At 42.3% G+C, this 26,332-nt stretch overlaps 1 protein-coding gene across 5 annotated transcripts in view; it reads left to right on the top strand.

The window, feature by feature from the left end:
- The first annotated feature begins 900 nt into the window (after window positions 1-900).
- UCKL1 (uridine-cytidine kinase 1 like 1) overlaps window positions 901-26,332 on the top strand; it is a 47,721-nt gene continuing 22,289 nt past the window's right edge. For 2 of the 5 annotated variants that reach the window (XR_012677670.1, XM_075176650.1), the window contains exons 1-8: window positions 911-996; window positions 5,750-5,861; window positions 6,663-6,847; window positions 7,575-7,681; window positions 8,248-8,418; window positions 18,543-18,614; window positions 19,511-19,700; window positions 20,731-20,792. Coding sequence is in view for 4 of the 5 variants with exons in the window: in XM_075176650.1 (XP_075032751.1) it covers window positions 990-996; window positions 5,750-5,861; window positions 6,663-6,847; window positions 7,575-7,681; window positions 8,248-8,418; window positions 18,543-18,614; window positions 19,511-19,700; window positions 20,731-20,792 (906 nt within the window). In the remaining variant the exon portion in view is untranslated. Of the gene's footprint in view, window positions 997-5,749; window positions 5,862-6,662; window positions 6,848-7,574; window positions 7,682-8,247; window positions 8,419-18,542; window positions 18,615-19,510; window positions 19,701-20,730; window positions 20,793-22,978; window positions 22,996-26,332 lie in introns of all 5 variants that reach the window. The other 3 variants (XM_075176652.1, XM_075176653.1, XM_075176654.1) reach the window with 3 other exon arrangements.

Raw genomic sequence — 26,332 nt, 5'->3', positions numbered from 1 at the left:
CAACAGCACTAGTAGTCACGAAAGACTGCTGTTCCTGCAAAGACCCCTCTCTTGTCTTTCCTATGGTCACTATTGCAGTGACCACCTCTGCAATAGTGACCGGAGGGGAGAGCAGTAAGATGCGATAAGGGTTCTGAAGATCCCTCTACCACAATGCTCTCCCCATAGAGTAGAGCTGAAAAATTACATTATACGGTAATGCACGCCAGCCTGAGCTGGCGGAGATTATCGTATGTACTACAATACAGCACTGCCGCGGATGCTTATTTGACAGCGCAGCGGCTGCTGTGGAGTACCGTTGGTTCCCGGAGGAGAGGGGTTTCTGGGGAACCAGAAACCCCCCCTGCGTGCGCCACTGATAGGGTTCATACAGGAACAGCTAATTATTCCATCTAATTTATATTGTACTACTTGTACAATAAAGTGGACAAATATTTGTTGCGATAACATATTATTACTAATATATCTGACCTAAAAGATGGACAATTTGGAAAAAGGAATGGGGAATTCGAAGCAGTATAACTAAAGGCTCATTACGTGAAACTGGCTTAAATAATGCACATTGTGGGAATTTGCATACGTTTAATTTTAAAAGTTAAACGTTTTAATGTCTGTTGTATAAATAATTCGATATTTTTTTTCATTTTTAGTATGAGGGTGTAGTCCTGCGTTCTTCAGTTTCATTAAGAACTCCACAGTTATATTTCTGTGCTAAATATACTATTTTCCTGCTGACTTTCTGCCTGGTTATATTTGGTTGCCAATAACACCATGACAACCATTCTACTACAGCTTCGAAGTGCATCTATTAGTGCCGCGGGTGCCCCCGGGATTTGCAGTCCAGTTCTGTGATTTCCGTTCTCGCAGCAGCGTGACAGATGTATCCGTTTTGAACTACAATTCCCGGCAGGCTTCAGAGCTGCTCCCTGTGACATTCCCGGGAATGGCGGAGCCTGACAGGGCCCGGCCTAGGAAAGAGGCTGGAAGCAATGAAAGGTGAGAGGGAGCCCGGGACAGGGAGGAGTCTGAGTTACTATGGAAATGGGATACTTTGGCTTGAAGTCACCATAGCAACCAAGTAGTAACTGTGGTGGCACCTGAAGAGCAAGTGCTGTGTCACAACGTGTCTAGATCAGGGATAGGCAAACTGTCTCTCTCCATAACTGCTGTAAAACTACAAGTCACAACAAGCCGTGGCATGCTGACACTTGTAGTTCCACAACAACTGGAAGTTAGTAGTTTGCCTAACCCTGCCATAGACGTTATGCAGGGTCTGTTGGTTCCTCAACAGCTGTGGAGCTACTGTTTTAATGTTATGAAATTTGCACTTTAGTGGTGTCACTGCATGTCATAAAAGCTTATTTGCGAACCCCCATAGAACCCCACACAATCCCATAGAACAAATGCTGTTTTGGGACTTCTGGTGCCTACTTTTTGAGCAAATACACCAGCTTTTACAGAAAAGTGTAAGGCTTTGTGGACAAATAAGGTGTGAGGGTGCAAACGCTTGCAGTGTCTGTTAGGAGTAAGGCGTTGGGAGCACCTACTTTTGCATTCACATGCAAAAACAAGATTTTGGTTTGAGGGAAGAGATTATTTAATTGAGTAAATGGGTTGTGAAGGCACTTTTAGGGGGCAGTTCCCTGGTGGGACAGCGCACAGACCCAAGGTCCTATACTTATAATGTGATGTCTTTTTCACATTCCAGTTACACTTCTGCAGGAAAGCGTATTTCTAGGTGCACCAATGTAATAAACATTTTCATATATACAAAAGTGACATTGTCCCCTCAATTGCATGATTAATTTAAGACACAAATTAGGATAAACCAAGCAGCAATCTTGGAGAACAACCTAAAAGTTTAAATAAAGGATGTGGCCCTAAAGTCGTTATAGTTTGTAGTTTGTATTAACATTTTACTGTTTTTGCCATGTGTACTTTTAGGTGTGACTGTAACACTAGGCACAGATTAATTTACCTTGGACATGTCAAAGTACTGTAGAGTAAGTGTCCACCTTGAAATGCGTTCGGACAAGTAGAAGAAAATGAAGCAGTTTGATACAGTATTTTTAAATTACCCTTATTATCATTTTTATGCCCACTAGAGGGACCATTGTCTTGTTTTTATATTGGACATTGCTCTTTAATTTGTATCTCTTATCCTGAAATTTATTTTGTGTGTCCTGTATTCATAATGCATTTGTCTTCCTAATTGTTTTAATTAATAGATTATGATTTTTTTTTTTACAATATGACAAGGTGTATATTGCTCTGCTTTTTCCCAACTTATTTCCTGATTAACTTAACCTAAGCTAAGTTACCAAATCAGATATATAAATCTAACCCATATGAGATGAACATGCAGCGTGGCTTCATTGCAGTTTAAGTAAATGCTTGCTGCAGGTTTGTATTGTATGAAAAATAAAATATACTCTTGTAGTATTAATGTGAACCAATTGCCACTAAACATATATTTTTTTATCAGTCTGCAATTTTTGTCAAGTGCATTTGATGTGCATTTCTTACTAGTGTTTGTAGCTAACTGTAATATGTAAAGTAGAAAAAAATGCTTTCCAAAATGGCAGTGGGTATGGTGACACTAGAAACAGTGGTTTCTAGTGTGACATCCATAACGCATTGTAAAACTAGAAAATTGCATTCACTTACATTTTCCATACTGTCACTTCTGAATTTCCACTTCGACCACTGGTGATACCTATTTACTTGTGTTTTACTAGCAAATAAAATAGCTTTAGTAACGTAATGGCTCATACCCACTAATCTACTTACACAAAGGGTAATGTCAGACGGCTGTTTATTATGCCAGCATTTTGAAGTCAAAACGACCATTGCATTTCATCTTTGCATTTCTCTGCCATTATAATCTGTATATACTATGAGCTCCTGACACATGTCCACTGATACACTATAGGTATGCTTCATGTAGCGACAAGGGTGTTCCTAGCCAGTCTGCTGGCTGAAAGTACACTGTATATATACAGTGCCATGTTCATCATTCTCTCATTCACCAACAGGGTACAATCAAAAGTAAACTTTTGCAGCTAGAAAACTACCATTTTTATATTAATATCCTACATTTTGCATGTCCTTCTAAGCCTACTGTCTAAGATAACTGTCTCAATTTGCTTCAGGTTTGGCAGACTTATCTGTAACATTCCTACAGGAACAATGTAAAAAGATTATAATGGGTACAGAAATGTTGATAATAAACACTGCTTTTTAACATCAAACTGCCATCTAAACCCTACCATAACCTTGAGTCAGGGGCGAATCTAGATATTTTTTTTTTGGGGGGGGGGGGGAAGTGATTTAGTCCCTGCTCCCCTTTTGACTTCTATTGGTAGTGGGCTGGTTGCCCCCACACACTATATGCATTCCGTGTCGGCAGAGACAGGCAGGCAGAGTATGCTGCCCGGCCGCCCTGATGGTGTTTAAAACACCATTAGAGCAACCGGGCAGGATTCTCGGTCTGCCTGTCCCGGCCGACACGGACCTGTACAGGCAGTGCGCCCTTGCTAGGGGGGTGATTGCTACAATCGCCCCTCTCTTGATGCGCCACTGCCTTGAGTGAATAAAGAAATTGATGCTATCTGTAATTCACACAGGCCTACAGAAAGCTGGCCATTTTACAGCTAATGTGAATCTATGCCATTTCCTTGCCATTATTTTTATGTAGAGCTGTTAAGCACTTGTGTGCTGAGAGCCACTAATCTTCATATATTATAATAGGAGGGAAAATCAGAGATTAAGGGTACACTCAGGCAAAAGTTTTTATAAAGTATTTTACTTAAAAATTATTGTTCAAAAATAATACTCTCCTGAACACCGATGGACATTTAATTTTTTTAGGAAAATACGATGCACAGACATAGAAAGCAAAGACTCATTATATTTGCTCATGGGCCTGGTGACCTGTAAAAAAGCCTGTAGCAGAATGTGCCCTAATGGTACAGTTCTTGGATCTCTGTGTGATATCACACTAGAAAATCCATCAATTACTTAATTCAGCTCTGGTTCATTCAGTTGGCATATAACACAACACTACCCTTGAATGTCTTATGCACGTACCTGGTCATCTGAGTAGATAGTCCCTGCGCTGTGTAATGTTACGCTTCCCTTCTCTAGGCAGCTGATTGAAATGCTGATGTTACTTATTTAATATCAGTTCATTTACAACATAAGAAAATACCTTTTATCCAGACATGTTACTTTGGTTTTCAGATCAGTAACATATGTATGTTTGCTGTAAGATCTGTATGGTCACAATTATCTTCATCATCAACATTTATTCATATGGCGCCAGCAAATTCCCTAGCGCTTTACAATTGGGAACAAACACAGTAATAAAACAATGCTGGATCATACATACAGACACAGAGGTAAGAGGGGTTCTCTAGCAAGCTTGGGTGGGGGCAGTGTAATACATTACATTAATAATAATGAAATATGTTGGAGGTTATTCCCAACACTTTTATTACTTATAAAGACTCTTGTGGTTATTGCCCGCTTGCTGGCTGATCTGGACACTTATGTTTTTCTGTAGCATAAACAATACATTATTATTTTGTTTCTTTTTTATGCCTGGCTGCTGAGCCTCTGCCTGGACTAACTGCCAGGACTGGTCTGAGAGGTGGTCAGTGGTCTAACACACTCTGCTGGCTGCAGTGCTCACACAGTGCATATTATAATAGGACAAACAATATGGTGCTGGACAGCTCAGAAGGAAGGATAAGCTCTGAGAACACTACCCTGCACTCTAACACACAGTGCACGTCTGCAGCTTCTGACTCTGCACATCAGTGTTCTCACCTTCCAATACGCGTACTGTATCATAACATCACACTGACAGAGTGGGAGGGATCTCTGGTGCCTGTCACAGTAACGCAGACGCAGCACGAATCAGATGTTCGCCGTCGGACTCCTAGAGCCGGGTGGCAAGTAAAGACAGCCATGAGGGACACCTGGGGTGAACACTCACTGCCAGTCAGCTTTGCTTGTGAGATCTATATATGTTGACCCCTCATTTACTTATCACACTAATAATTAGTTGTTAGTTTACTTTAATCCATAGTGATCTACAGAATATTCCCACCTATCTCTGGATACATATGTACAATATTGTGCCGAGCTTCTTGCACTTAAAAGCCAGGAACAGCTCAAAAACTCAGCTCAGAATCTATTATTGCTTCCTATTTTCTTCACCATATCCTTTTGTGCCTTTTATTCAGATATTTCTATCATCAGGCAGAGCCGTTTGCTTTCATTGCCCTGCAATAAGATACAGCTCTGATGTGCTCTGTATAAAGTCTTATACCAGGGCAACCAAAAGACACAACTCAGATTATATAAAGACATGACTGAAAAGCACAGACTGAAGCTGGTAAACTAAAAGTGAGTGTTTAGTAAGTGACGGGCATGCAGAAGGCATTAGGTAAAGTCATATAAATGTGGAAAACCTGTTTAAATACTATTCCATTCCTCCATTGCTGCTGACAGTCATATTGTGGTACATTGTGCACTGTGTCAGTAAACACTGCCTTTTAAAATGATTGTGAAATTTCGAGTGCACTAAGAAATGCTTGTATGCAGAGAGTGGCAAAGTGTGTCATGATGTACCGTGTAGTGATCAAACATGTCCTGTGACCAGATGTGTTTATGATTGGTTGCATTTGTTTTGCCCAGCACAGCCATGTTTCCATATTTATAACCTCCATGCTATTAATATCAGGCTGGAACATAATCTCTCTGGAGAGGGGCACACATGATTTTCTCGGGATGAATCTGCCTGTGTATCCGGGCTCGGGGGTGACAGGGTGCTGGAACCTTGGGGCACACAACTGGTGAGTGCCACTTACCTGTGGTCACACTCTAGCGTTCCCCTCTAACAGCAGCCATCTGTATCCTCATGTAGTGGTGCCTGTGATGTATAAGCCACATGTGCCCATCTCCCATGCTCAAAAGGTGCCACGCTGCATATCTCTGTACCCTTTAGTCCTTGTTTATCTGCTGCTCAATCTGAGCTGGCGCTGACAGTGTGGAGACCTAGAACATGATGCCTGGAGGATCATGTGACATATCCATCTCCTGACATTAGTCAATCGCCTCTTTCTTTCAATGTTATGGGACACTGTGATCACACTAAGTAAAACTGATTTTTTTTTGCAGTGTGGGAATGGATTGTGGCCAAGTTAGTCCTGTTATATATATTTAAAGTCTAGAGCAACGTGCAGTGAGAAATATGCTAGGGCACATCTTTCTTAAATATGTATCTCTCTCTGTATTATAATGTGTTTACTTTGGACTAGTCAAGTTACAGCTAGACAAATGCCAGAATCCATGGTGCTCATGTAATGTTACAAAATATTGCAATGATAAATTGCCTGTGTGCCATTCGCCTAAACAATATTCCTGGTACCTTATTTTGTGGTCTACTTTCTGTAGATCTTTATCGTACACCTTTCATTCCCAAGATATCGCCTAGATTTTTCTAGCTTCTAGCTTTTATTTAAATTTGTCCATTCCTGGCTCAAATAATACTTCACTCCTCATTTTTAACCCTTTTCTGAACCCACATTCCCTCTGTCACTTTTTTCCTCTTCCTTTTCTATTGTAACCGTTATAATACTCTCTGTTACCAACAGCACAGACACCAGCCATAACTTGCTGCCCCCAGTCAGCCCTGGACGTTCCTCCCGCAGACGCACAACCAGTCAGTGTAAATCAGAGCCCCCACTGCTGCGAACCAGCAAAAGGACCATCTACACTGCTGGGCGCCCACCCTGGTACAATGAGCATGGGACACAGTCTAAGGAGGCTTTTGTCATAGGTGAGATATACACACAGCAATAGTTACGTTACTAACAACAGTAAGCAGTAATAGTTGTCAACAGGAGAACACACAGACCAGATTAGAGTTAATCTGTTTTATTCAGAAGCTATCATTTTGACACAAAATGTGATACAGTGACATAGTGGATAGTATGGCTGTCTACTGCTCTGCGGTCATGGGTTCTATTCTGACCACATTACCCTCTGTGAAGGGATGGCATGATCGCCCAGTGTTTGTGTGATTATCCTATGTGTTCCATATATGAATGACTAGACTAAACATTATCTGTGAATTACTGTGTGATATGTTGGCGCTATAAATAAAGCTTAATAAATAGCCTGCTCGTTGTTTATTTTAACTTCTACGGCTAGCTAATTAACAGTTCCATGTAATTTTTCTGTCTAGGCGCAGGTGCTGTCGTATATAGTACTTCTCAGATTATAATAAAGAGCGCTCTATCTACAGCCTGACATCCCATAGGACTCACTTGGGTTACGTAGTGTGAGTGTCAGGAGGAACCAAGTGGGGAACAGCAGCAGTTTAACTACATCTATCACCTTTTAACTCCCTCATTATTTTTCATTTCCTTTCTTTTTTTATCACTTGAACTATTCTTTTTCTGTTCTCCCACTACAGCCTATTTCTCACTCATTCGAATAATTTAATTCAATACATTGTTCTTTTTCACTTGCCTACATCCTTGTATCACTTTTTTATATCTCAGGTCTGGGTGGCGGCAGTGCATCGGGTAAAACCACAGTAGCTAGGATGATTATTGAAGCTCTGGATGTTCCCTGGGTGGTTCTCCTATCTATGGACTCTTTCTACAAGGTAAATCCAATTAATTCCTGATCACAGGTACTGATACCTGGTAATTTGATTAGATAATATGTGTTCTCCATTATTGGTACTGATGTCTGGTAATGTGATTAGATAATATGTGGTCTCTCTCAATACTACTGATGTCTGGTAATGTGATTAGATAATTTGTGGGCTCTCAGTACTACTGATGTCTGGTAATGTGATTAGATAATATGTGGTCTCTCTCACTGGTACTGATATCTGGTAATGTGATTAGATAATATGTGGTCTCTCTCACTGGTACTGATGTCTGGTAATGTGATTAGATAATATGTGGTCTCTCTCACTGGTACTGATATCTGATAATGTGATTAGATAATATGTGGTCTCTCTCACTGGTACTTATGTTTGGTATTGTGATTAGATAATATGTGGTCTCTCTCAGTACTACTGATGTCTGGTAATGTGATTAGATAATATGTGGTCTCTCTCACTGGTACTGATATCTGATAATGTGATTAGATAATATGTGGTCTCTCTCATATTGGTACTGATATCTGGTAATGTGATTAGATAATATGTGGTCTCTCTCACAGGTGCTGACTGAGGAACAACAGGCTCAGGCTGCCCGGAATGAATTTAACTTTGACCACCCAGACTCATTTGACTTTGAGCTAATGATTAGTACATTGAAGAAGCTGAAACAGGGGAAGAGTGTGAAAATACCCACCTATGACTTCACCACACACAGCCGAACCAAAGATTGGGTGAGGAATTTGGATAGAACCGGTTTAGAGAGTGAAATCTTGGGGATTAGGTATGCGGCATTGTATTGAATATCTGTATGGAAAAGTCTTTAAGACCAATTTTAAAAATACTCATGTAATGTAAGTTTATATAAACATATAAAAATACCCCAACACTAAGGAATGCTGGTTAGAGGGCACAATGATGCATATCTCTGTGCCACCTTCTGTAGATACATTGAGGAGAATGACTGTATCACCCGTCCCATAGACTTAATTTACTGTCAATCACTGTGCTGCTATGTGATATGTGTTACCATGTGCTTCAGTTTCCCACCATTACTATGTTGACTAAGTCAAGTTTTTCACATATGGAAGGAACAGCCCTTGTTACCAAATATAATTGCACTATGATATTAAATATGCCTGTATATAAAGTTGTATGCAATAGCCCCTACTCTTCTTTTTTTGTACAGTACAGTGTCAAACATATTTCTGCTCAATTTCTGTTTGTTTGCTGATTTTAAAATATAAAACAATGATTGTGGCATGTGTAAAAATTGGGCACACTGTCAGTGTAACACCTCCTCTGGTTCAACTAAAAGCTTCCAAACATTTATTGTAGCCGGCTACCCATCTTCATGGTGAAGGCACTGATTGGCGCTGGAGTAGGGTAAGGTGGATGGCGGGTGGCCTGGGGCCTCCTACCATTAGGGCTGTGGAGATCAGTGAGATGCAGTTAGGGAAAGCTAGAGGCAGGCTGAGGGTTTTAAAGAGGAAGCAGTCCAGTTTAGTATTCATTCCTCTTTCACACAGCATTGCCCGGTCAGCGCTTTTGCAGCATCAGACCCCAGCGATTTTGACCCTTTCAGTGAAGGGTATCTCTCCTTCTCTGCACTTATCTCCAGTCGTCAGAGAGGCACAGTAGGCCAGCGCCTATCAAGGAGAAAAGATTATCAAGGAGCTAATACTGGATGAATGGCTGGCCCATTTGACAAGCATCCCTTGCTAGATTTAGTAATTTCACCTCTAGGCTTGGTGCTCAAGAAGGTAGCCAGGAAGTTCAGGCTCATTCAACATCTGTCCTTCCCAGAGGGGGTGTAACTTAACAACATGCACAGTAGTGAACAGAGTTTGCTCCAGTATTAGTCATTTGCAAGGGCAGTCAGCATGGTTTGGAGGCAGGGCAAATAGGACCTTATGACAGAGTTGAATATTGAGGGGCTGATCCAGATTTGTCAGCAATCGCGCCACAAGTCGCAGGTGTAGTTTGTGGTCATTAAAAAGTGCTGCAATTGCCACCATATGAAAAGTGGCTACTATCTTAAGATAGATGTCGACAACAGTATTATACAAAGCCTAGTTTATGCCAGGCATATATCACATACACTACATCCCAGTTTGGACCATTTATTTTATTTGCATCAAACGCATTGACTATTAGGCATCAATAAAACTGCTAAAACCTCTCTAATACAAGAAACAAATCCCCTCTCGTTTACAAAATAAAAGTTTTGCTTAAACGCACACTAAAGCATAATATTTGCCAGAGTGACGAAAAAAACACCAATCAGCGTCAGCGTAGCATTTGCTAGCAGCCTATCTCAAGCAATTTGCTAGTGCTATTAGCCATCATCATCATCGTCTGCATTTTGCCCTTGCCCTGACCAACCGCAAATAATACGGCTTTCTAAAGCGCATATGATTCTTTGTCCCAGTCTGCATATGTTTGAATTGTTTTTACTTACTGTTCACGGCCTATGTTAGAAAACCCCCATCCCTCCTATCCAGGTTCGAGCAGTAGGTGGCCTTAAATGTGAGGAGTTTGTATGTTTTCCCCGTGTTTGCGTGGGTTTCCTCCGGGTGCTTCGGTTTCCTCCCACACTCCAAAGACATACTGGTAGGTTAATTGGCTTGGCTACTATCAAAATTGACCCTAGTCTTTGTGTGATTGTGTGTGTGTGTGTGTGTGTCTGTGTGCTAGGGAATTTAGACTGTAAGCCCCAATGGGGCAGTGTCTGATGTGAGTGAGTTCTCTGTACAGCGCTGCGGAATTAGTGGCGCTATATAAATAAATGGTGATGATGATGATGATGAACAAAAGACCAGGTTGCATCCGTGCAAGAGCAGGCCCATGATCACATTTTGTCACGGCGCTTACCTGTGTCAGCGCCGCTCCTTCGTTCTGTAGTGCCGCACTTCCGGGTAGGTCCCGGCGGCAGGTCAGCTGATCTGGGCGGGGAATTCAAACTCCTACTTCAGGACTGCTCTGACACATTGCAGGTGTCAGAGCAACGTGTTACCTGTATCTGGCTGCACTTCCTGTGCTTTGACTTCCCTGGTGTTCTCCTTTGTGACTGTTGATCTCTGTGTACCGAACCAGTGCTCCTTCAGACCATTCTACTGCCTTATCCCTGGTACTGCATTAACGGACGGATCTCTGTGTACCGAACCAGCGCTCCTTCAGACCATTCTACTGCCTTATCCCTGGTACTGCATTAACGGACGGATCTCTGTGTACCGAACCAGCTATTCTCCAGACCATTCTTCTGCCTTATCCCTGGTACTGCATTAACGGACGGATCTCTGTGTACCGAACCGGCTATTCTGGACTACGCTTCTGCTCCTGGGGCTGTACCGTGGATTGACTCCTGCATTCCACCAGTCTCTACTCCAGACTACTACCTTCTGAATATACGGTTAGTGACTTCAGTTTTCTATTCTTCTGCGGATCTGACCGTGCCGCTACATGTCCATCTCATAGAACTCTCTCCTTACGTCAGTAGGCTAACCTGGGGGCCGCGACCTGCGGTTCTCCGGCAGCAAAACCCACCCTGCCTTGCGGCGGTTCTTGGAGAAGACCGGGAGGGCCGTTAGACTCCGCGCCCTAGGAAGGCCGGCGTAAATACTGACTAAGGTAACCTTGAAACCTAACAGTTTGCTCTGACCCCATATATCTATCTGATGGACGGATCCGGGAACCCCTCAACCAGGGAGTTATTGGAACATTTAGCTACCCGGGTAGAGGAACAGGACAAGAACCAGGCACAGTTACTTCAGTTTCTTCAGAGCATGTCTGCTCGCCTGGACACACTGCAGGGGGCGGTGTCAGCTCAGGCAGTCCAGGCAGCGGTACCTGATCCACCACCGATTCCCCCTCAACCTGCTCCTGCCCAGGGGGGTGGTGCCGCTCCTCTCCCGGTGAATTCCCAACTTCGCATCCCTAATCCTCCGAAATTCGATGGGGACCCCAAGGCCTGCCGTGGATTTTTAAATCAGTGTGATATCCAGTTCGAACTCCAGCCAGGGAACTTCCCTACTGAAAAAGCTAAAGTAGCGTATATTATCTCGTTACTTACCGGTCAAGCTCTTGCCTGGGCATCTCCCCTATGGGAACACAATGATCCTTCACTACATAACTGTTCCACCTTCCTGGAGGCTTTCAGACACGTCTTTGATGAACCAGGAAGAGTTTCCAGCGCTGCCTCTGGCATCCTTCGTCTGCGTCAAGGCTCTATGACCATAGGCCAGTATGCTCTTCAATTTCGCACTATGGCGGCTGAGTTACGTTGGAATAATGAGGCCCTGGTAGCAACCTTCTGGCAGGGTTTGACCGACCGCATTAAAGACGAATTGGCAGGTCGTGAACTTCCAACTTCTCTGGATGCTTTGGTCTCTCTATGTAACCAGATTGACATTAGATTCCGTGAACGCTCTCAGGAGAAAGAGAGTTCTCGTCGTTCTCCTTTTCGTCTGGTCCCACGTTTTCAGAGTCCGGTGATGTCTGAGGAAGAGCCCATGCAGTTGGGAAGAGCTCGCCTTTCTCAAGAAGAGAGGGAAAGACGGTTCAAAAATCGTTTATGTCTCTACTGCGGAGAACCTGGTCATTTGCTAAACAATTGTCTTAAGCGTCCGGGAAACGACCGAACCTAACTAACGATGGAGAGGCCAAGTTAGGTGTACGTATTTCCTCTCCTGTTGATTCTAGTTTTTCTATTCAGGTTCTGTTACAATCCTTTGACAAACAGCTTTCTCTTCCAGCACTCATTGACTCCGGAGCAGCAGGGAATTTCATAAGAGCTGACATAGTGGAGAAGTTGTCCTTACCTACCCTTCCCCTGGATCCCCCGATTGCCATCACAGCCATTGATGGAAAACGTATTAGTGGAGGATCACTCAAGAAACGTACCATCAAGCTCTCTCTTCGTATAGGAGCCCTGCATACTGAATCTATTTCCTTGTTGGTCATTCCAGAGGCTATTAATCCCCTCATTCTTGGTCTTCCGTGGCTCCAACTTCATTCCCCTACATTAGATTGGCATAAGCCAGAAGTTCTTGCCTGGGGTCCGGCCTGTCATTCTCGTTGCCTTCCCAGAATCAATAAGTTCACTAAGAACGAAGCTGCATCATCATTTAAGTCCACTGGTATTCCTCTCCAATACCGTTCATTCTCGGATGTGTTTTGCGAAAAGGAGGCCTCCAAATTACCTCCCCATAGACCATGGGATTGTTCTATTGAGCTTTTACCCGACAAAATACCACCCAGAGGACGCGTTTTTTCGCTATCACTACCAGAGTCCAACTCCATGTCTAAATACATAGAAGAGAACCTAGAAAGAGGCTTTATTCGAAAATCATCCTCCCCTGCAGGAGCCGGCTTTTTCTTCGTTAAAAAGAAAGACGGGGGTCTACGTCCATGTATAGATTATCGTGGGCTGAATGCCATTACTGTGAAGAACAAGTACCCGTTACCATTGATTTCAGAGCTATTTGATAGAATAAAAGGTGCAGTTATTTTTTCCAAATTAGACTTGAAGGGTGCCTACAATTTGATCCGTATTAAACAAGGGGATGAATGGAAGACTGCGTTCAATACCCATGATGGACACTTTGAATATTTAGTTATGCCCTTCGGGTTATGCAATGCCCCCGCAGTGTTTCAAAACTTCATCAACGAAATTTTTCAAGATTTTCTCTACCAGTTCGTGGTGATTTACCTGGATGATATCCTGATATTCTCTCCGGACATCGTGTTGCATCACCATCATGTTTCCTTGGTGCTTGAACGCCTTCGGGTACATCAACTGTTTTGTAATTTGGATAAATGCATCTTTGAAAAAAGTCATATTCCCTTTCTTGGACACGTGATCTCTGGATCTGGACTATGCATGGATTCCGAGAAAGTAAAGGCAGTTTCTGAATGGCCTCAGCCGATAGGCCTGAAAGCAATCCAACGTTTCATAGGCTTTGCCAATTACTATCGGCATTTTATTAAAGGCTTTTCTTCGGTGATCGCACCCATTACTGCACTAACTAAGAAAGCTATCAATACTAAACTTTGGCCTCCTGAGGCAGAAAAGGCCTTCTCTTCCCTAAAGAAAGCATTCACGACAGCTCCTATCCTCCATCAACCAGATCCTACCTTTCCTTTCTTTCTGGAAGTCGATGCCTCCTCTGTGGGAGTGGGGGCTATCTTGTCACAGAAGGACTCTGGTGGAAGATTATCTCCTTGTGGTTTCTTTTCCCGTAAACTTTCTGTTGCCGAGAAGAATTATGGCATCGGAGATAGGGAACTCCTGGCCATCAAATTAGCCTTAGAAGCATGGAGACATCATTTGGAAGGAGCTAGGTTTCCTTTCACGATTTTTACAGATCACAAGAACCTTCTATACTTACAAACAGCTTCTTGTTTAAACCCTCGGCAAGCCAGATGGTCCCTGTTTTTCTCCCGGTTTGATATGATCATCACCTTTAGACCAGGATCTAAGAACAAGAAAGCGGATGCTCTTTCCCGATCCTTTGATGCCACTGATACTATAGAAGATACTCCTAGACCCATCCTGGGTTCCAAATGTATACTGGCCACCACCCCTGCTCATCTAGTGATTCCTCCCGGGAAGACCTTTGTTTCTTCTCATCTTCGATCAAGACTCCTCAAGTGGGCTCACGCCTCTCGGTTCTCTGGTCATGCTGGGATCAAGAAGACTCTGGATTTTGTCTCCCGTAATTACTGGTGGCCATCGATTCACTCTGATGTTCGGGAGTTCGTTACGGCTTGTTCCGTCTGCGCTCAGAACAAAGTACCTCGACAAGCCTCCTATGGATTGTTACAGCCTTTACCCATTCCGGATCGTCCATGGAGTCATCTCTCCATGGACTTTATCACTGATTTACCCTCTTCAAGAGGCTTTTCCGTGGTTTGGGTAGTCACAGACCGTTTCTCACGGGCTGCTCATTTCGTACCTCTAAAAGGCCTTCCATCTGCTCCGGTGCTGGCACAACTTTTTATAAAGGAAATATTTCGTCTCCATGGTTGCCCAGAGGTCATCGTTTCAGACCGTGGAACACAGTTTGTTGCAAGATTTTGGAGAGCCTTTTCTCGTGTTTGTGGAATCAAACTGAATTTTTCCTCTGCATACCACCCCCAAAGCAATGGTCTAACGGAGAGGACTAATCAAGAGCTCGAAAAATTCCTCAGATGCTTCATTTCAGCTAAACATGACGACTGGGTTGATTTGTTACCTTGGGCAGAATTTGCTCACAATAATAATTCTCATGACTCTACATTGGTTTCCCCTTTTTTTGCTCTCCAAGGCTTTCATCCTAGAGTTCCTCCTTTTAATGATTTGCCTACATCCGGAATTCCTGCTGTAGATTCCATGTGGTCAGACTTCTCGTCCAGGTGGGGTATAATCAAACGTAACCTACTTCACGCCACTGCCACCAGCAAAAAGGCGTTTGATAAGAAAAGAAGACCTTCCCCATTACTTTCTCCTGGCGATAAGGTATGGCTATCTACGCGGAACCTTCGCCTGTTGGTTCCTTCTAGGAAATTCGCTCCCCGTTTCATTGGACCCTTCAAGATCTTGGAGGTTATTAATCCAGTAGCTTTCAGATTAAAGTTGCCTCCTACTTTAAGGATTCCCAATGTGTTTCACATTTCCCTCCTCAAACCACTGGTCATTAATAAATTTTCCTCTTCCAAGAGACCTCCTGCCGCTGTCTCTACGCAAGATCATGAATTCGAGGTCAAGGAAATTCTAAATTCTCGCATTTCCAGAGGTTCTCTACAATTCTTGGTTGATTGGAAAGGCTACGGACCAGAGGAGCGTTCATGGATTCCGGCACGTGATCTACATGCTCCAGTACTGTTAAGAAAATTCCATGCCAAATTCCCTCAGAAACCTTATAGGCTGTCCGGTGGCCATCCCTAATGGGGGGGGGGGGTACTGTCACGGCGCTTACCTGTGTCAGCGCCGCTCCTTCGTTCTGTACTGCCGCACTTCCGGGTAGGTCCCGGCGGCAGGTCAGCTGATCTGGGCGGGGAATTCAAACTCCTACTTCAGGACTGCTCTGACACACTGCAGGTGTCGGAGCAACGTGTTACCTGTATCTGGCTGCACTTCCTGTGCTTTGACTTCCCTGGTGTTCTCCTTTGTGACTGTTGATCTCTGTGTACCGAACCAGCGCTCCTTCAGACCATTCTACTGCCTTATCCCTGGTACTGCATTAACGGACGGATCTCTGTGTACCGAACCAGCGCTCCTTCAGACCATTCTACTGCCTTATCCCTGGTACTGCATTAACGGACGGATCTCTGTGTACCGAACCAGCTATTCTCCAGACCATTCTTCTGCCTTATCCCTGGTACTGCATTAACGGACGGATCTCTGTGTACCGAACCGGCTATTCTGGACTACGCTTCTGCTCCTGGGGCTGTACCGTGGATTGACTCCTGCATTCCACCAGTCTCTACTCCAGACTACTACCTTCTGAATATACGGTTAGTGACTTCAGTTTTCTATTCTTCTGCGGATCTGACCGTGCCGCTACATGTCCATCTCATAGAACTCTCTCCTTACGTCAGTAGGCTAACCTGGGAGCCGCGACCTGCGGTTCTCCGGCAGCAAAACCCACCCTGCCTTGCGGCGGTTCTTGGAGAAGACCGGGAGGGCCGTTAGACTCCGCGCCCTAGGAAGGCCGGCGTAAATACTGACTAAGGTAACCTTGAAACCTAACACATTTCTAGGCTGACAAAAGGGAGAAGTCTAGTAGATAAGCCTTGTATTGAGCTTCACAGATTGGTCGGTTACAGTAACTGGCATAGGAAACAGGGCAAAGTTGGCAAATGAATGCTTAAATGCCAAAATGTTGTGCCAGAATTTATAAGTGTTGAGCCAGGTGGACACAGAAACTGTCCTGCGACAGCCAGTTTTCTTCTCACCTTCTTAAAATGGGAGGGTGCACTGAACAGGGGGGAATTACAGTTATAAGGATTTACAAATAGCATAATTGTGGGGAATAAGGCCTAATCATAACTGCAGTGTAAATACTGTATATCAAATTTATCAATTGATAATTTGAGCTTCTCTGTGAGCTAAGATGTAAAATGTGAAGCCAGAAGTTCTGGTGTTTGTTTACTTGGTGGCTCTGCCCACCACTATGTTAACAGATAACAGTGTCACCTTTAAGGGAAGCTGAGCAGCTTCAAAGATCTCCTGGGGTGAGCTTATGCCTTGGTATGGGATGGAGTTTTGACACCTGAATAGACTTTTTGGAGCCGCTCAGCATGTTGTCTTACACAAAGATTATGGCTTGCTATATTTTATATAGACAAATATAATTCAGTTTCCAAAATGCAACTTACAATCAATATAATTAGTGATCAACCCCATATTCATAAACAGCATGATGAAGGGCAGACCATACTTTAAATAAAGCTGTCTGCCATGCAGAGAAGGTGAGGAAATCAGTGTCGGATCATCATCATCATTTATTTATATAGCGCCACTAATTCCGCATCGCTGTGCAGAGAACTCGCTCACATCAGTCCCTGCCCCATTGGAGCTTACAGTCTAAATTCCCTAATATAGCCACACACTCACACACAGACACAGACAGGGAGGGGGTGACTAGGGTCAATTTTTGAAAGCAGCCAATTAACCTACCAGTATGTTTTTGGAGTGAATGTGGGAGGAAACCGGAGCACCCGAAGGAAGCCCATGCGAACACAGGGAGAACATGCAAACTCCACACAGATAAGGCCATGGTCGAGAATTGAACTCGTGACCCCAGCGATGTGAGGCAGAAGTGCTAACCACTAGGCCACTGTGCTCAGCTGATACACTGGAACTATGCTTTTTGGTACCTATAAATTTGTAAATTTACATTGAATTTATTAATAATAAAATTGGGTCCGTGTGACACTCCACAGGAAAATTAGGTCACATTTTAGAATTGTGTATTAAATCGGAAGATGCAAAATTCTGGTTGTAAACGGTGTCACAGGCCCCCTCTGGAGACTGCAACCCCCTGGAGGTAGGAAAAGGTGTAAAAGTGTATTTAAAAAGATGAGACCAATTACAAGAAATTGTTAGTCTTTTGGGAAATCAATCATCATTGATAAGCTGTCCATCTTCCAAGCCGATTTCCCCTGGCACAGAGTATACAACTCATGTAAGTTCATATTCTGAATTTTATCTTTTATTTTACATGTTTTGCTATGTATGTCATGTCATCTTAATTGTTTTTATAACTTGTAGGCATTGTACTTTTTTGTTTATTAAATCTAAAATTTAATAAGTGCTGTCCTTATTGTTCTAAACAAATTCACTGCCTGTTTATAAGAGATAGATTGCTTGGCTATGTTGACCATTTAGTTACCAGTGTGTGAAGTGTTAACTGCTTTAGCTATCAGAGCATAGAGTGTGCGCAATTGGGTAATTCAATCATAGGCATTCTACAGGTCTGATACATAGATGGTGGCAGAACGGAAGTGTGTGATAATTGTGGAAGCGAATGCCTGTGTTGGGGAGGGACCAGTTAAATATGTAACCTTAGAGAGAGGTGAGTGCGAGATTGAATTGATGGAATCCTCTGTGTTCCCTTACAGTAAGCTTCCAAGTCACAAGTGCACACAGTGCAGTTTGTGACAGGGTAAAGGTAGTCAGGAGTGATATATTATTTGACTGTGTGAATATAGGCTAAGATATTAAATCAGGTAGTGGCTAGAGTGGGCCATTCCTGACAATTGATGGCAGCAGTGGGATAGAAATAAACAGCACTCCTGTTGGAACTCTGACTTTATATTATATTATTACTGAAAATGATCTCAAATAATAACTCTGTTTTCCCATTTTCGTTAGAAAACTCTTTATGGAGCGAATGTGATAATATTTGAAGGGATCATGGCATTCGCACATGCTGAGCTTCTGAAGGTAAGGGGCTAGGTATAACTGAGTCATTCTGAACCCTGGTGGCCTTATAGGCCACGTTTATGAATTTACCTGTGTGACCATTACTGACCCATTTAAATAAAGACACTCTCAACAATTGTGTTGTTGAGTATACTTGATGGGGTGTGAGGTTCTTGACTGAAGATTTAGGCAACTTGAGGTTCTTCAGCTAATGTTGGAGAACACAGACCTGCATGCATTACTGGCTTTTGATAGTTCAGTGATACCTGCAGAGCCACAAGCTGCCCACACCTGTCTTGGAAGACCCAATTGGGATTTTGCTGGATCTTGATGTGCTCTTTTTGAGGTAACATGAACAATTAATGGAATTCTTACTATATTGGAGGATCTGAAAACAGAAAGACGTGATTATTTATGCTTTGCAGTGCTCTCGGCTTTCAGTACAGCAGATGGTCCTTTGATGGCTTTGCATATTGCAGACAGTATCTTTCTCCACAAAACTTCTCTGTTAGTTCCACAGCCAGGAATTCTCACCTAAGTCTACAGCCATGTACTTCTCACTATGGGCTGATTTTCTGTGGTACGAAACTTTTCAAGGAACTTGGACGATTTGTGTTCACATTGAACCACTTGGTCATCTTTAAAAATATTTTTGTTTTTTTAAGAATTTCTTGACCTGATACACATGCACCCGAAAGAGAGTGAACAGAGCTTTCACCAGAATAATGGTTCATGGCTAGTAATCCAATCTGCCAAGGCATACTTTCTTAATTATTGAAACTCATCTCGTAAAGACATCTGGGACTGGTTTTCACTGTCATCTTACAGTATGTTACCACACACAGTACTACTAATTTTTACACTTGTCTTGCCCCATTTATTAATTGGGTGGCATTCATTTTTTTTGTGTACTGCAGCTGCTAGACATGAAGATTTTTGTGGACACGGATTCTGACATCCGCCTTGTACGCAGGCTTCGTAGGGACATCTCAGAAAGAGGGCGGGACATTGAGGGTGTCCTCAAACAGTACCATGTGTTTGTGAAACCTGCCTTTGATCAGCACATCCAGCCAACCATGCGTCTTGTGGACATTGTGGTACCAAGAGGTATGAGATCATAAAGTTAGAAGAAGGCCTTAAAATATAAGAAGACTGACTTAATCTACAAATGTTCATACATTTATATCCCCTGTGGTATTTTGGTATTTGTGTAGTATTCCCTCAAATTGTGACACCATGTCACATAAGAGATGTGTTCCCCCAGCTAGGCAGCAAGTTAATGTGGTATTGGCCGGTCGTCCAGTAATGTACTACTCTGCTCTATACTCTGGTTGGCTCCACTATGCTGACGATTATAGATCAGAATCCCTAGAAATTGGGGGATTGTTTGTGGTGCATTGGGGGGAACACTCTATATATAAAATATGTCTAGTATATTTTTAGTTTATTCCTCAGGGATCCTTACACTTCAGTTATATGATGGCTGGGAAGCAGCCAGATTCTCTTCATGTGATCTAGAAGAATGGGCAAAGACAAACGATTCATTGCTCTTGGAGTCAACACTAAGGGGTAAATTTTTCAAACTGCGGGTTTGAAGAAGTGTAGATGTTGATTATAGCAACCAATCATATTCTAGTTATCATTTATTTAGTACATTCTACAAAATGACAGCTAGAATCTGATTGGTTGCTATAGGCAACATCTCCACTTTTCCAAACCTGCAGCGTGGTAAATTTACACCTATGACTCTTAATTCAAAGAGAATAAAAGCACTTTATCATGTTCCACTGATGATATCATCGCTCTGACTTATGATATAACACAGAGGGAAGTGAAACAATATAAAGCAATATATTTAGTAATTTAGTAAAAATTTCAAGATGGCATGTAGAAGTTAAAAACATAAAGTTGACAAGAAGATAAAAAAACCTTTTTAAAGATATAGTAGATCATTTTCCGGGTGTGTAAGAGCAAAACATGAATTGTAACCATCAATTTTATCTGTATTATTATTATTTTTTAAATATATATATATATATATATATATATATATATATATATATATATATATATCTTTTTTTTTATCAGTCTCTTGACATATTTTTTTCACACCATCCTTCTCTTTTATGTTTTTCAGGTAGCGGTAACACAGTGGCCATTGACCTAATTGTGCAGCATGTACATAGCCAGCTAGAGGAGGTGAGTAACAGGGAAGACACTGTCGGACCCAAGCGTCTAATACATACTTGCCAACTCTCCCGGAAAGTCCGGGAGACTCCCGAAATTCGGGTCAGTCTCCCGGGCTCCCGCGAGAGCTGGCATTTCTCCCGCATCCCGGAATTCCCTTGTTAAAATGACGTGATTCACCGAAAATCACTTCATTTTGGCCCCGCCCCCTGTGACAAAACCTCATTTTACTCGTGGGGGCGGGGCCAAAATGACGCAATTCGAGGCGCCCCGCCCATTAGTCATGCCCCCTCCCTGTTGTCGCCTACTGAAAGTAGGCAAGTATGGTCTAATACACTTCCTATCCAGACTTGTCTAAGTGGGTTAAAGGGATGATATGTTCTGTATATTTTTGGTGATTGTTCTACAGATATTTAGTAAAAATCATAAACATAAGTTGTTCTTATATAATTTCTCTGTATATGTGCATATTTTTAGAAATATACATGATATCTAGCAGATTACGTTCTCTGCTGTGGTCATAGGAAATATGTGACATAGACATACATGGAACAGTGCCCTCTGGTGACCAAATTATAATATAAAATGACTTGCCATCCATTAACAGTTGATCTGACACAGGAGTACAGGGTATAAGAGGTATCGACTTCTTACTTGAGTGCCTAACAGGGAACCTGTTCAACCTATCTCCAGACCCCAATAATGCAAAGTATTATTTATTATAGAACAGCAACAATCAAAATGACTATGCCAATTTTACAGAACTGGTCAATATACACTGTACTGAACAATACCTAACACAACTGTAGAAGCCATCCAGAATAGTTGTTAGTCTGAGTTGTTTTGCAAGTCTGGATCTGTTTCTGACAGCCTCGTAGTTTTCCGCTCCAAATTTTCATTGCTTATGGATGCAACACTACGCTCCTTACTGAATATTACTGTACTCCAGAAAGAACAAAAGCCCTGTCATATTTCACTGATGTTATCATCGCTCTGGCTTATTTCCATACATGGTGTAAAAACATTTCACTCCACTTTTGTTGCACACACACAAGGAGATCTGGGGGTAAATGTATTAACCTGTGGGTTCTTCAACACCCGCGAGTTCAGCATCTTCGGCGATTAAATTTAAAGCGGTGCTGCATTGTAAAGGGAAGTTTCCATTTACAATGCAGCGCCGCTTTAAATTTAATCGCCGAAGACGCTGAACTTGCGGGTGTTGAAGAAGCCGCAGGTTAATACATTTACCCCCTGGAGAAGGTTCTTTAGTGAAAGGTATTGGGGTGCAGCCCTCATACCAAACTGTCCAACTGAAGCCATAACTTCCAGGTAGTACTGCCAACGTCCACTCCCTGAGGCTCCTGGGGACCATTTTGTTTTTTTAAGTCCCTAGGGGAAGCCAACATCTTGAATCTTGAGATTGGTGGATCTTTTTGGGAGTGGTGTGGTACCGAACCCCTACCTCACGTACTCCAAGACCCTCTGCTGGGGATGGCATCTTGAAGCTTCAGGATAAGAGCACTGCACAATAACTGTTGACATTTCCCCACAAAGGAGCTTAATCCCGGTGATAAAGATTAAGTTATGTTCTCCTATTAGCATTAACCCTTTAGTGTATTTTCCACCTTGTCAGAGCTTCAACTGAGTTTGCAGACCGCAAAGGCCCTTGTAGTGAAGTGGTAGTGGTCGGTATCTGTATGGAGTAAGGGAGACTGCAGCTCTTTAAAAAACTTGACCAGATATACACTACATTTTCAGGTATACATAATGGTGTCACATGGCTCAATTTACATCAGAGGAAGTGCCACTAACATTCTTCACAGAGAGAGGGGGACACCGGTGGGTTTATTTTAATTAACACTCCTGGTACCCTGCTATTGTCACAATAAGTCCAACATTAATTACTTTTTGTTAATCAGATTTGTCACCTGAAATTTATCTAGTGGAAGGACCCCCAGCTGACTGCTATAGAGTCATTTAGTTTGTGGGAATTCACTTTTAGAATCAATAGTGATATTACTGTTTTTTGTGGGATGGTAATATATGCTGGTCTCTTTCTGACAAGTTAGGTTATCTTATTGAACATAGTCAGTATCAAGGAGGGCTGCTGTATGTTGGTTCTTAATAGATGAGCTTTGCATCTGTCTGTATTTCTGTGTTCCCTTCATGCTACCTGTGTGTCTGTCCCACTGCTGCAGAGGGAGATCAGTGTCAGGTAAGAGACCCACAGAAGTTCGCTGGGTGTCACTGTTTCAGTGTTGCTGTCTCTTTCCTGTGGAAAGATGTGTTATTCTGAGAATTGATCTAATAATGTACCTGACAATGATGTGTATTTATAACACAATGTAGCTCTCTGTGTCTAGATCATAAAAAAGGGGAACTAACTTTAAAGTGACACAAACATGACAGCTTATTTTTTATACAGATGACACTGTTAGAATCTTTACTTCGTTTCGACATGTGTACAGAGATAACTGAACCTCATAGGTCTCTTCTTCACATGCACAGAGATATAGAAACTGTATAAGGAACGCTCTTACCACTACATGTGTGTACACAGAAGGTTCTATCTCGGTACCTCAGCACTTGTGACTGAATATGCAAAATGAGTATAAATCTGGGTTTTGATAGTTAAAGTGCTGCAGCAGCAGCATGAGAGGAGGCCCCTGCCCTCCCCGTGAGGTGTTTCATGGGGTGCCAGTCACATCATTACCTTCTGTGGTTCTACTCTTTGACTCCTGACGTGATGCTGCAGCAGTTTTAGTCTCAATTTGAGATAAATACGTCTTTTTTTACTTTTACTATCGACCCGGATTGTCCATAATTTATTGTGCTCAATGATACAAACCTCGCAAGTTTTTCTTCATGTGCATAGAGATATACAAACCACACAAATCTATTCTTCCTTTCTACAGATATATACAAAGAACAATCGGCACCAGCAAATTCAAAGAAAAATATAATAAAAAAAAGTCTCTATAAAAATTGGCTACATGACTAAAATGATCATCATCAGCTATTTATATAACACCACTAATTCCGCAGCGCTGTACAGAGAACTCACATCAGTCCCTGCCCCATTGCAGCTTACAGTCTAAATTCATATAGACATGCACACACAGACCAAGAGAGACTAAGGTCAATTTAATAGCTGCCAATTCAAACTCATGACCCTGTGAGACAGAAATGCTAACCACTAAGCCACTGTGTGTCAAATAGTGCATTGCTTTGGCAGAGAAACCCCGGGTACTCCCAAAAAGTACTTTTTTGTGCACTGTGTTGTCATATAGCCAATTGTAATAAAGGCTTTTTTTTCTCTTTAAATTTCTTGTGCCAATTTTCTTCTATAGTTGGCACTTAGAGGCCTCCGCTGTGGGGATTTCAGGTGCACACAAACATATAGAGCTCACATTTCTTCATCACACTCCTGCCAGTCATCCCTGCTTTTTCTATAAAAATTGTGTAAATCCCCCCCACACACAAGACCTCACCGTGGGCCGCAAAATTGTGCTCTTAAATGGGTTATTTTGATTTACATGTACCTTAAGAGACATATAAATTAAAAATGTGTGTAAGAATGCGGCACAAAAAAAAAATCCCTGAGTGACCGTTCCCTCTCAAAGTAAAACAAGCACCAGCACTCATAGCATGGTCTGGTTACAGCTAATGCGAACAGTATGAGGGTTTCACCTGTAAAAGCCTCAACCAGCACCAAGCTATTCCAGGCTGGGCTGGTCACAGTAAAACACACAGCATATGGGGGCCCTTGTTTATATGGTGGCTGAGCCCCAGGCTGGTCAGCATAAGGCTAAATTCCCTAGAATCGGTATATTCAGAGGAAGCAACTCTACATCACTCGCCAGATGAGTACTCTTCAGTGGAGGACAGAGCATTTCCCTTTCCCACTACCCCAGAAAATGAGGTAGAGGTCAAGCATATACCTCTAGCCCCCCATGTAGTAGTTTCTGCTATTTCACGCCTATCATGGCAGACAACGCTTCCATGACCTTGTGGTTGAACACATTTAAATCTCCAAGAGTAGAATCTCCTTTCTGTAAAAAACTGCCTGCAAGTAAACAGTTCCTGCAGAGTTCAGTAGACATTTCAAATCCTTTAGTTCCTTTTAGGAACAATCAGGATCCTGCTATCTTGTCAGCAAGAAATCTACTCGGGAGTCAGAAGATGCCCCAAAATTCCAAGGGATTCTCTCAATGATTCACCCACGGAGGCGGTGGAAGGAAGGCTTTTGTTTCTTCCGGCTCTTGGAGAAACCTGAAAGCTTTGACTTTCTGAAGAAAGGAAAAAAGAATGTGTATATCAGGGGCACTCCTGAACATTGATGAAATAAAACCTACATTTTATTGGGTATGCATTAAAAATTGGTAAGGATTAGAGCGAAATATTTAAAATAAACAAAGACAAACAGTGGTATAGTGAATTAAAAATGCAAACTTACTTGCATAGCCCCAACTATTCTATTGCACTAAACAGTTTGTGAGTGCAAAAAAATGGCTACAATAAGCCTTGGTAAGAACTAATAATATATATATTGATCTGATTTGACTTTATCAATATATCCCAGAAATCCATCTAAAGCAAATGATAGTGCTAGTTCCCAAAGATCAACAGTTCTGGAGATGCTATTCCATTATCTTTCTGGTCAAGAAAAAAATATGGGTTATAGTCTGATCTTCAACTAGAGTTCTTTCTATCTTCTGGTGTTGTCGATTCAGAATTGAACCTCAGGTTGATTTTTTTACTTAATGGAAGAAGGCATATTGATTACCTTAATTGACTTGCAAGATCATTTCTTTTTCAGTCTCTCCTACAGCTGATTTATGCTGCCAGAAGCCTGACCTTTAATTACCATAGATGCCAATTTGCTGACCTGGCAGGGTCGCTAATCTTGAGTCTCTAATTTATCATCCTCAAACTTTAAGTGGTACTCTTTCACTGGCTGTACCATTTGAATCCAGTCGGCAGTAACCTACATAATTCACCAGAGTGACACCAAAAGTAAGAAGATGCCACTGTAGGGAGTCTCAAAATCATGCAATGGGCAGAACTCTGCAAACTTCATTCCAGGCCTAGAACATTGGGAAGCAGACAGTTGTTGGTGCTTGTCCTTGACACTGCATGTCCGTGTGTATCTAGCAAAATTAAAATATGAGGTATTGGTTTATATTTTGATCAAAAATATTTACATCTGGATCCCAGCATCAAGTGTACCCCATTTTATGTATTCAATATTTTGAAACAAAAGAATAAATAAACCTGCGCTCGGTTAATCCCATATTATAAATGGTACCAGCTGCATGGCAATATAAATGACCAATATGTATACGAAAAAAGTTTACTAGCCATGTTTTTCGATGCTAGTTATTCCGTGGATCTTGTCAACATGATGGTTTACCAGCTGAGGAAGCTCCTGCTTCTATCAACCCTGTTGTTATGTTATTGTTACGGACTTACCTTATCCCCGCCGCTCCGTCCAGCCGCACTTCCGCATTCAGGACCATGTGACCGCACCCGGAGGCGGTCACATGACCACA

Source organism: Mixophyes fleayi, chromosome 6 (genome assembly GCF_038048845.1).
Source record: "Mixophyes fleayi isolate aMixFle1 chromosome 6, aMixFle1.hap1, whole genome shotgun sequence".
Lineage (NCBI taxonomy): Eukaryota > Metazoa > Chordata > Amphibia > Anura > Limnodynastidae > Mixophyes > Mixophyes fleayi.
The sequence above is the reverse complement of the archived record's forward strand: the minus strand, read 5'-3'. Positions and strand labels throughout refer to the sequence as shown.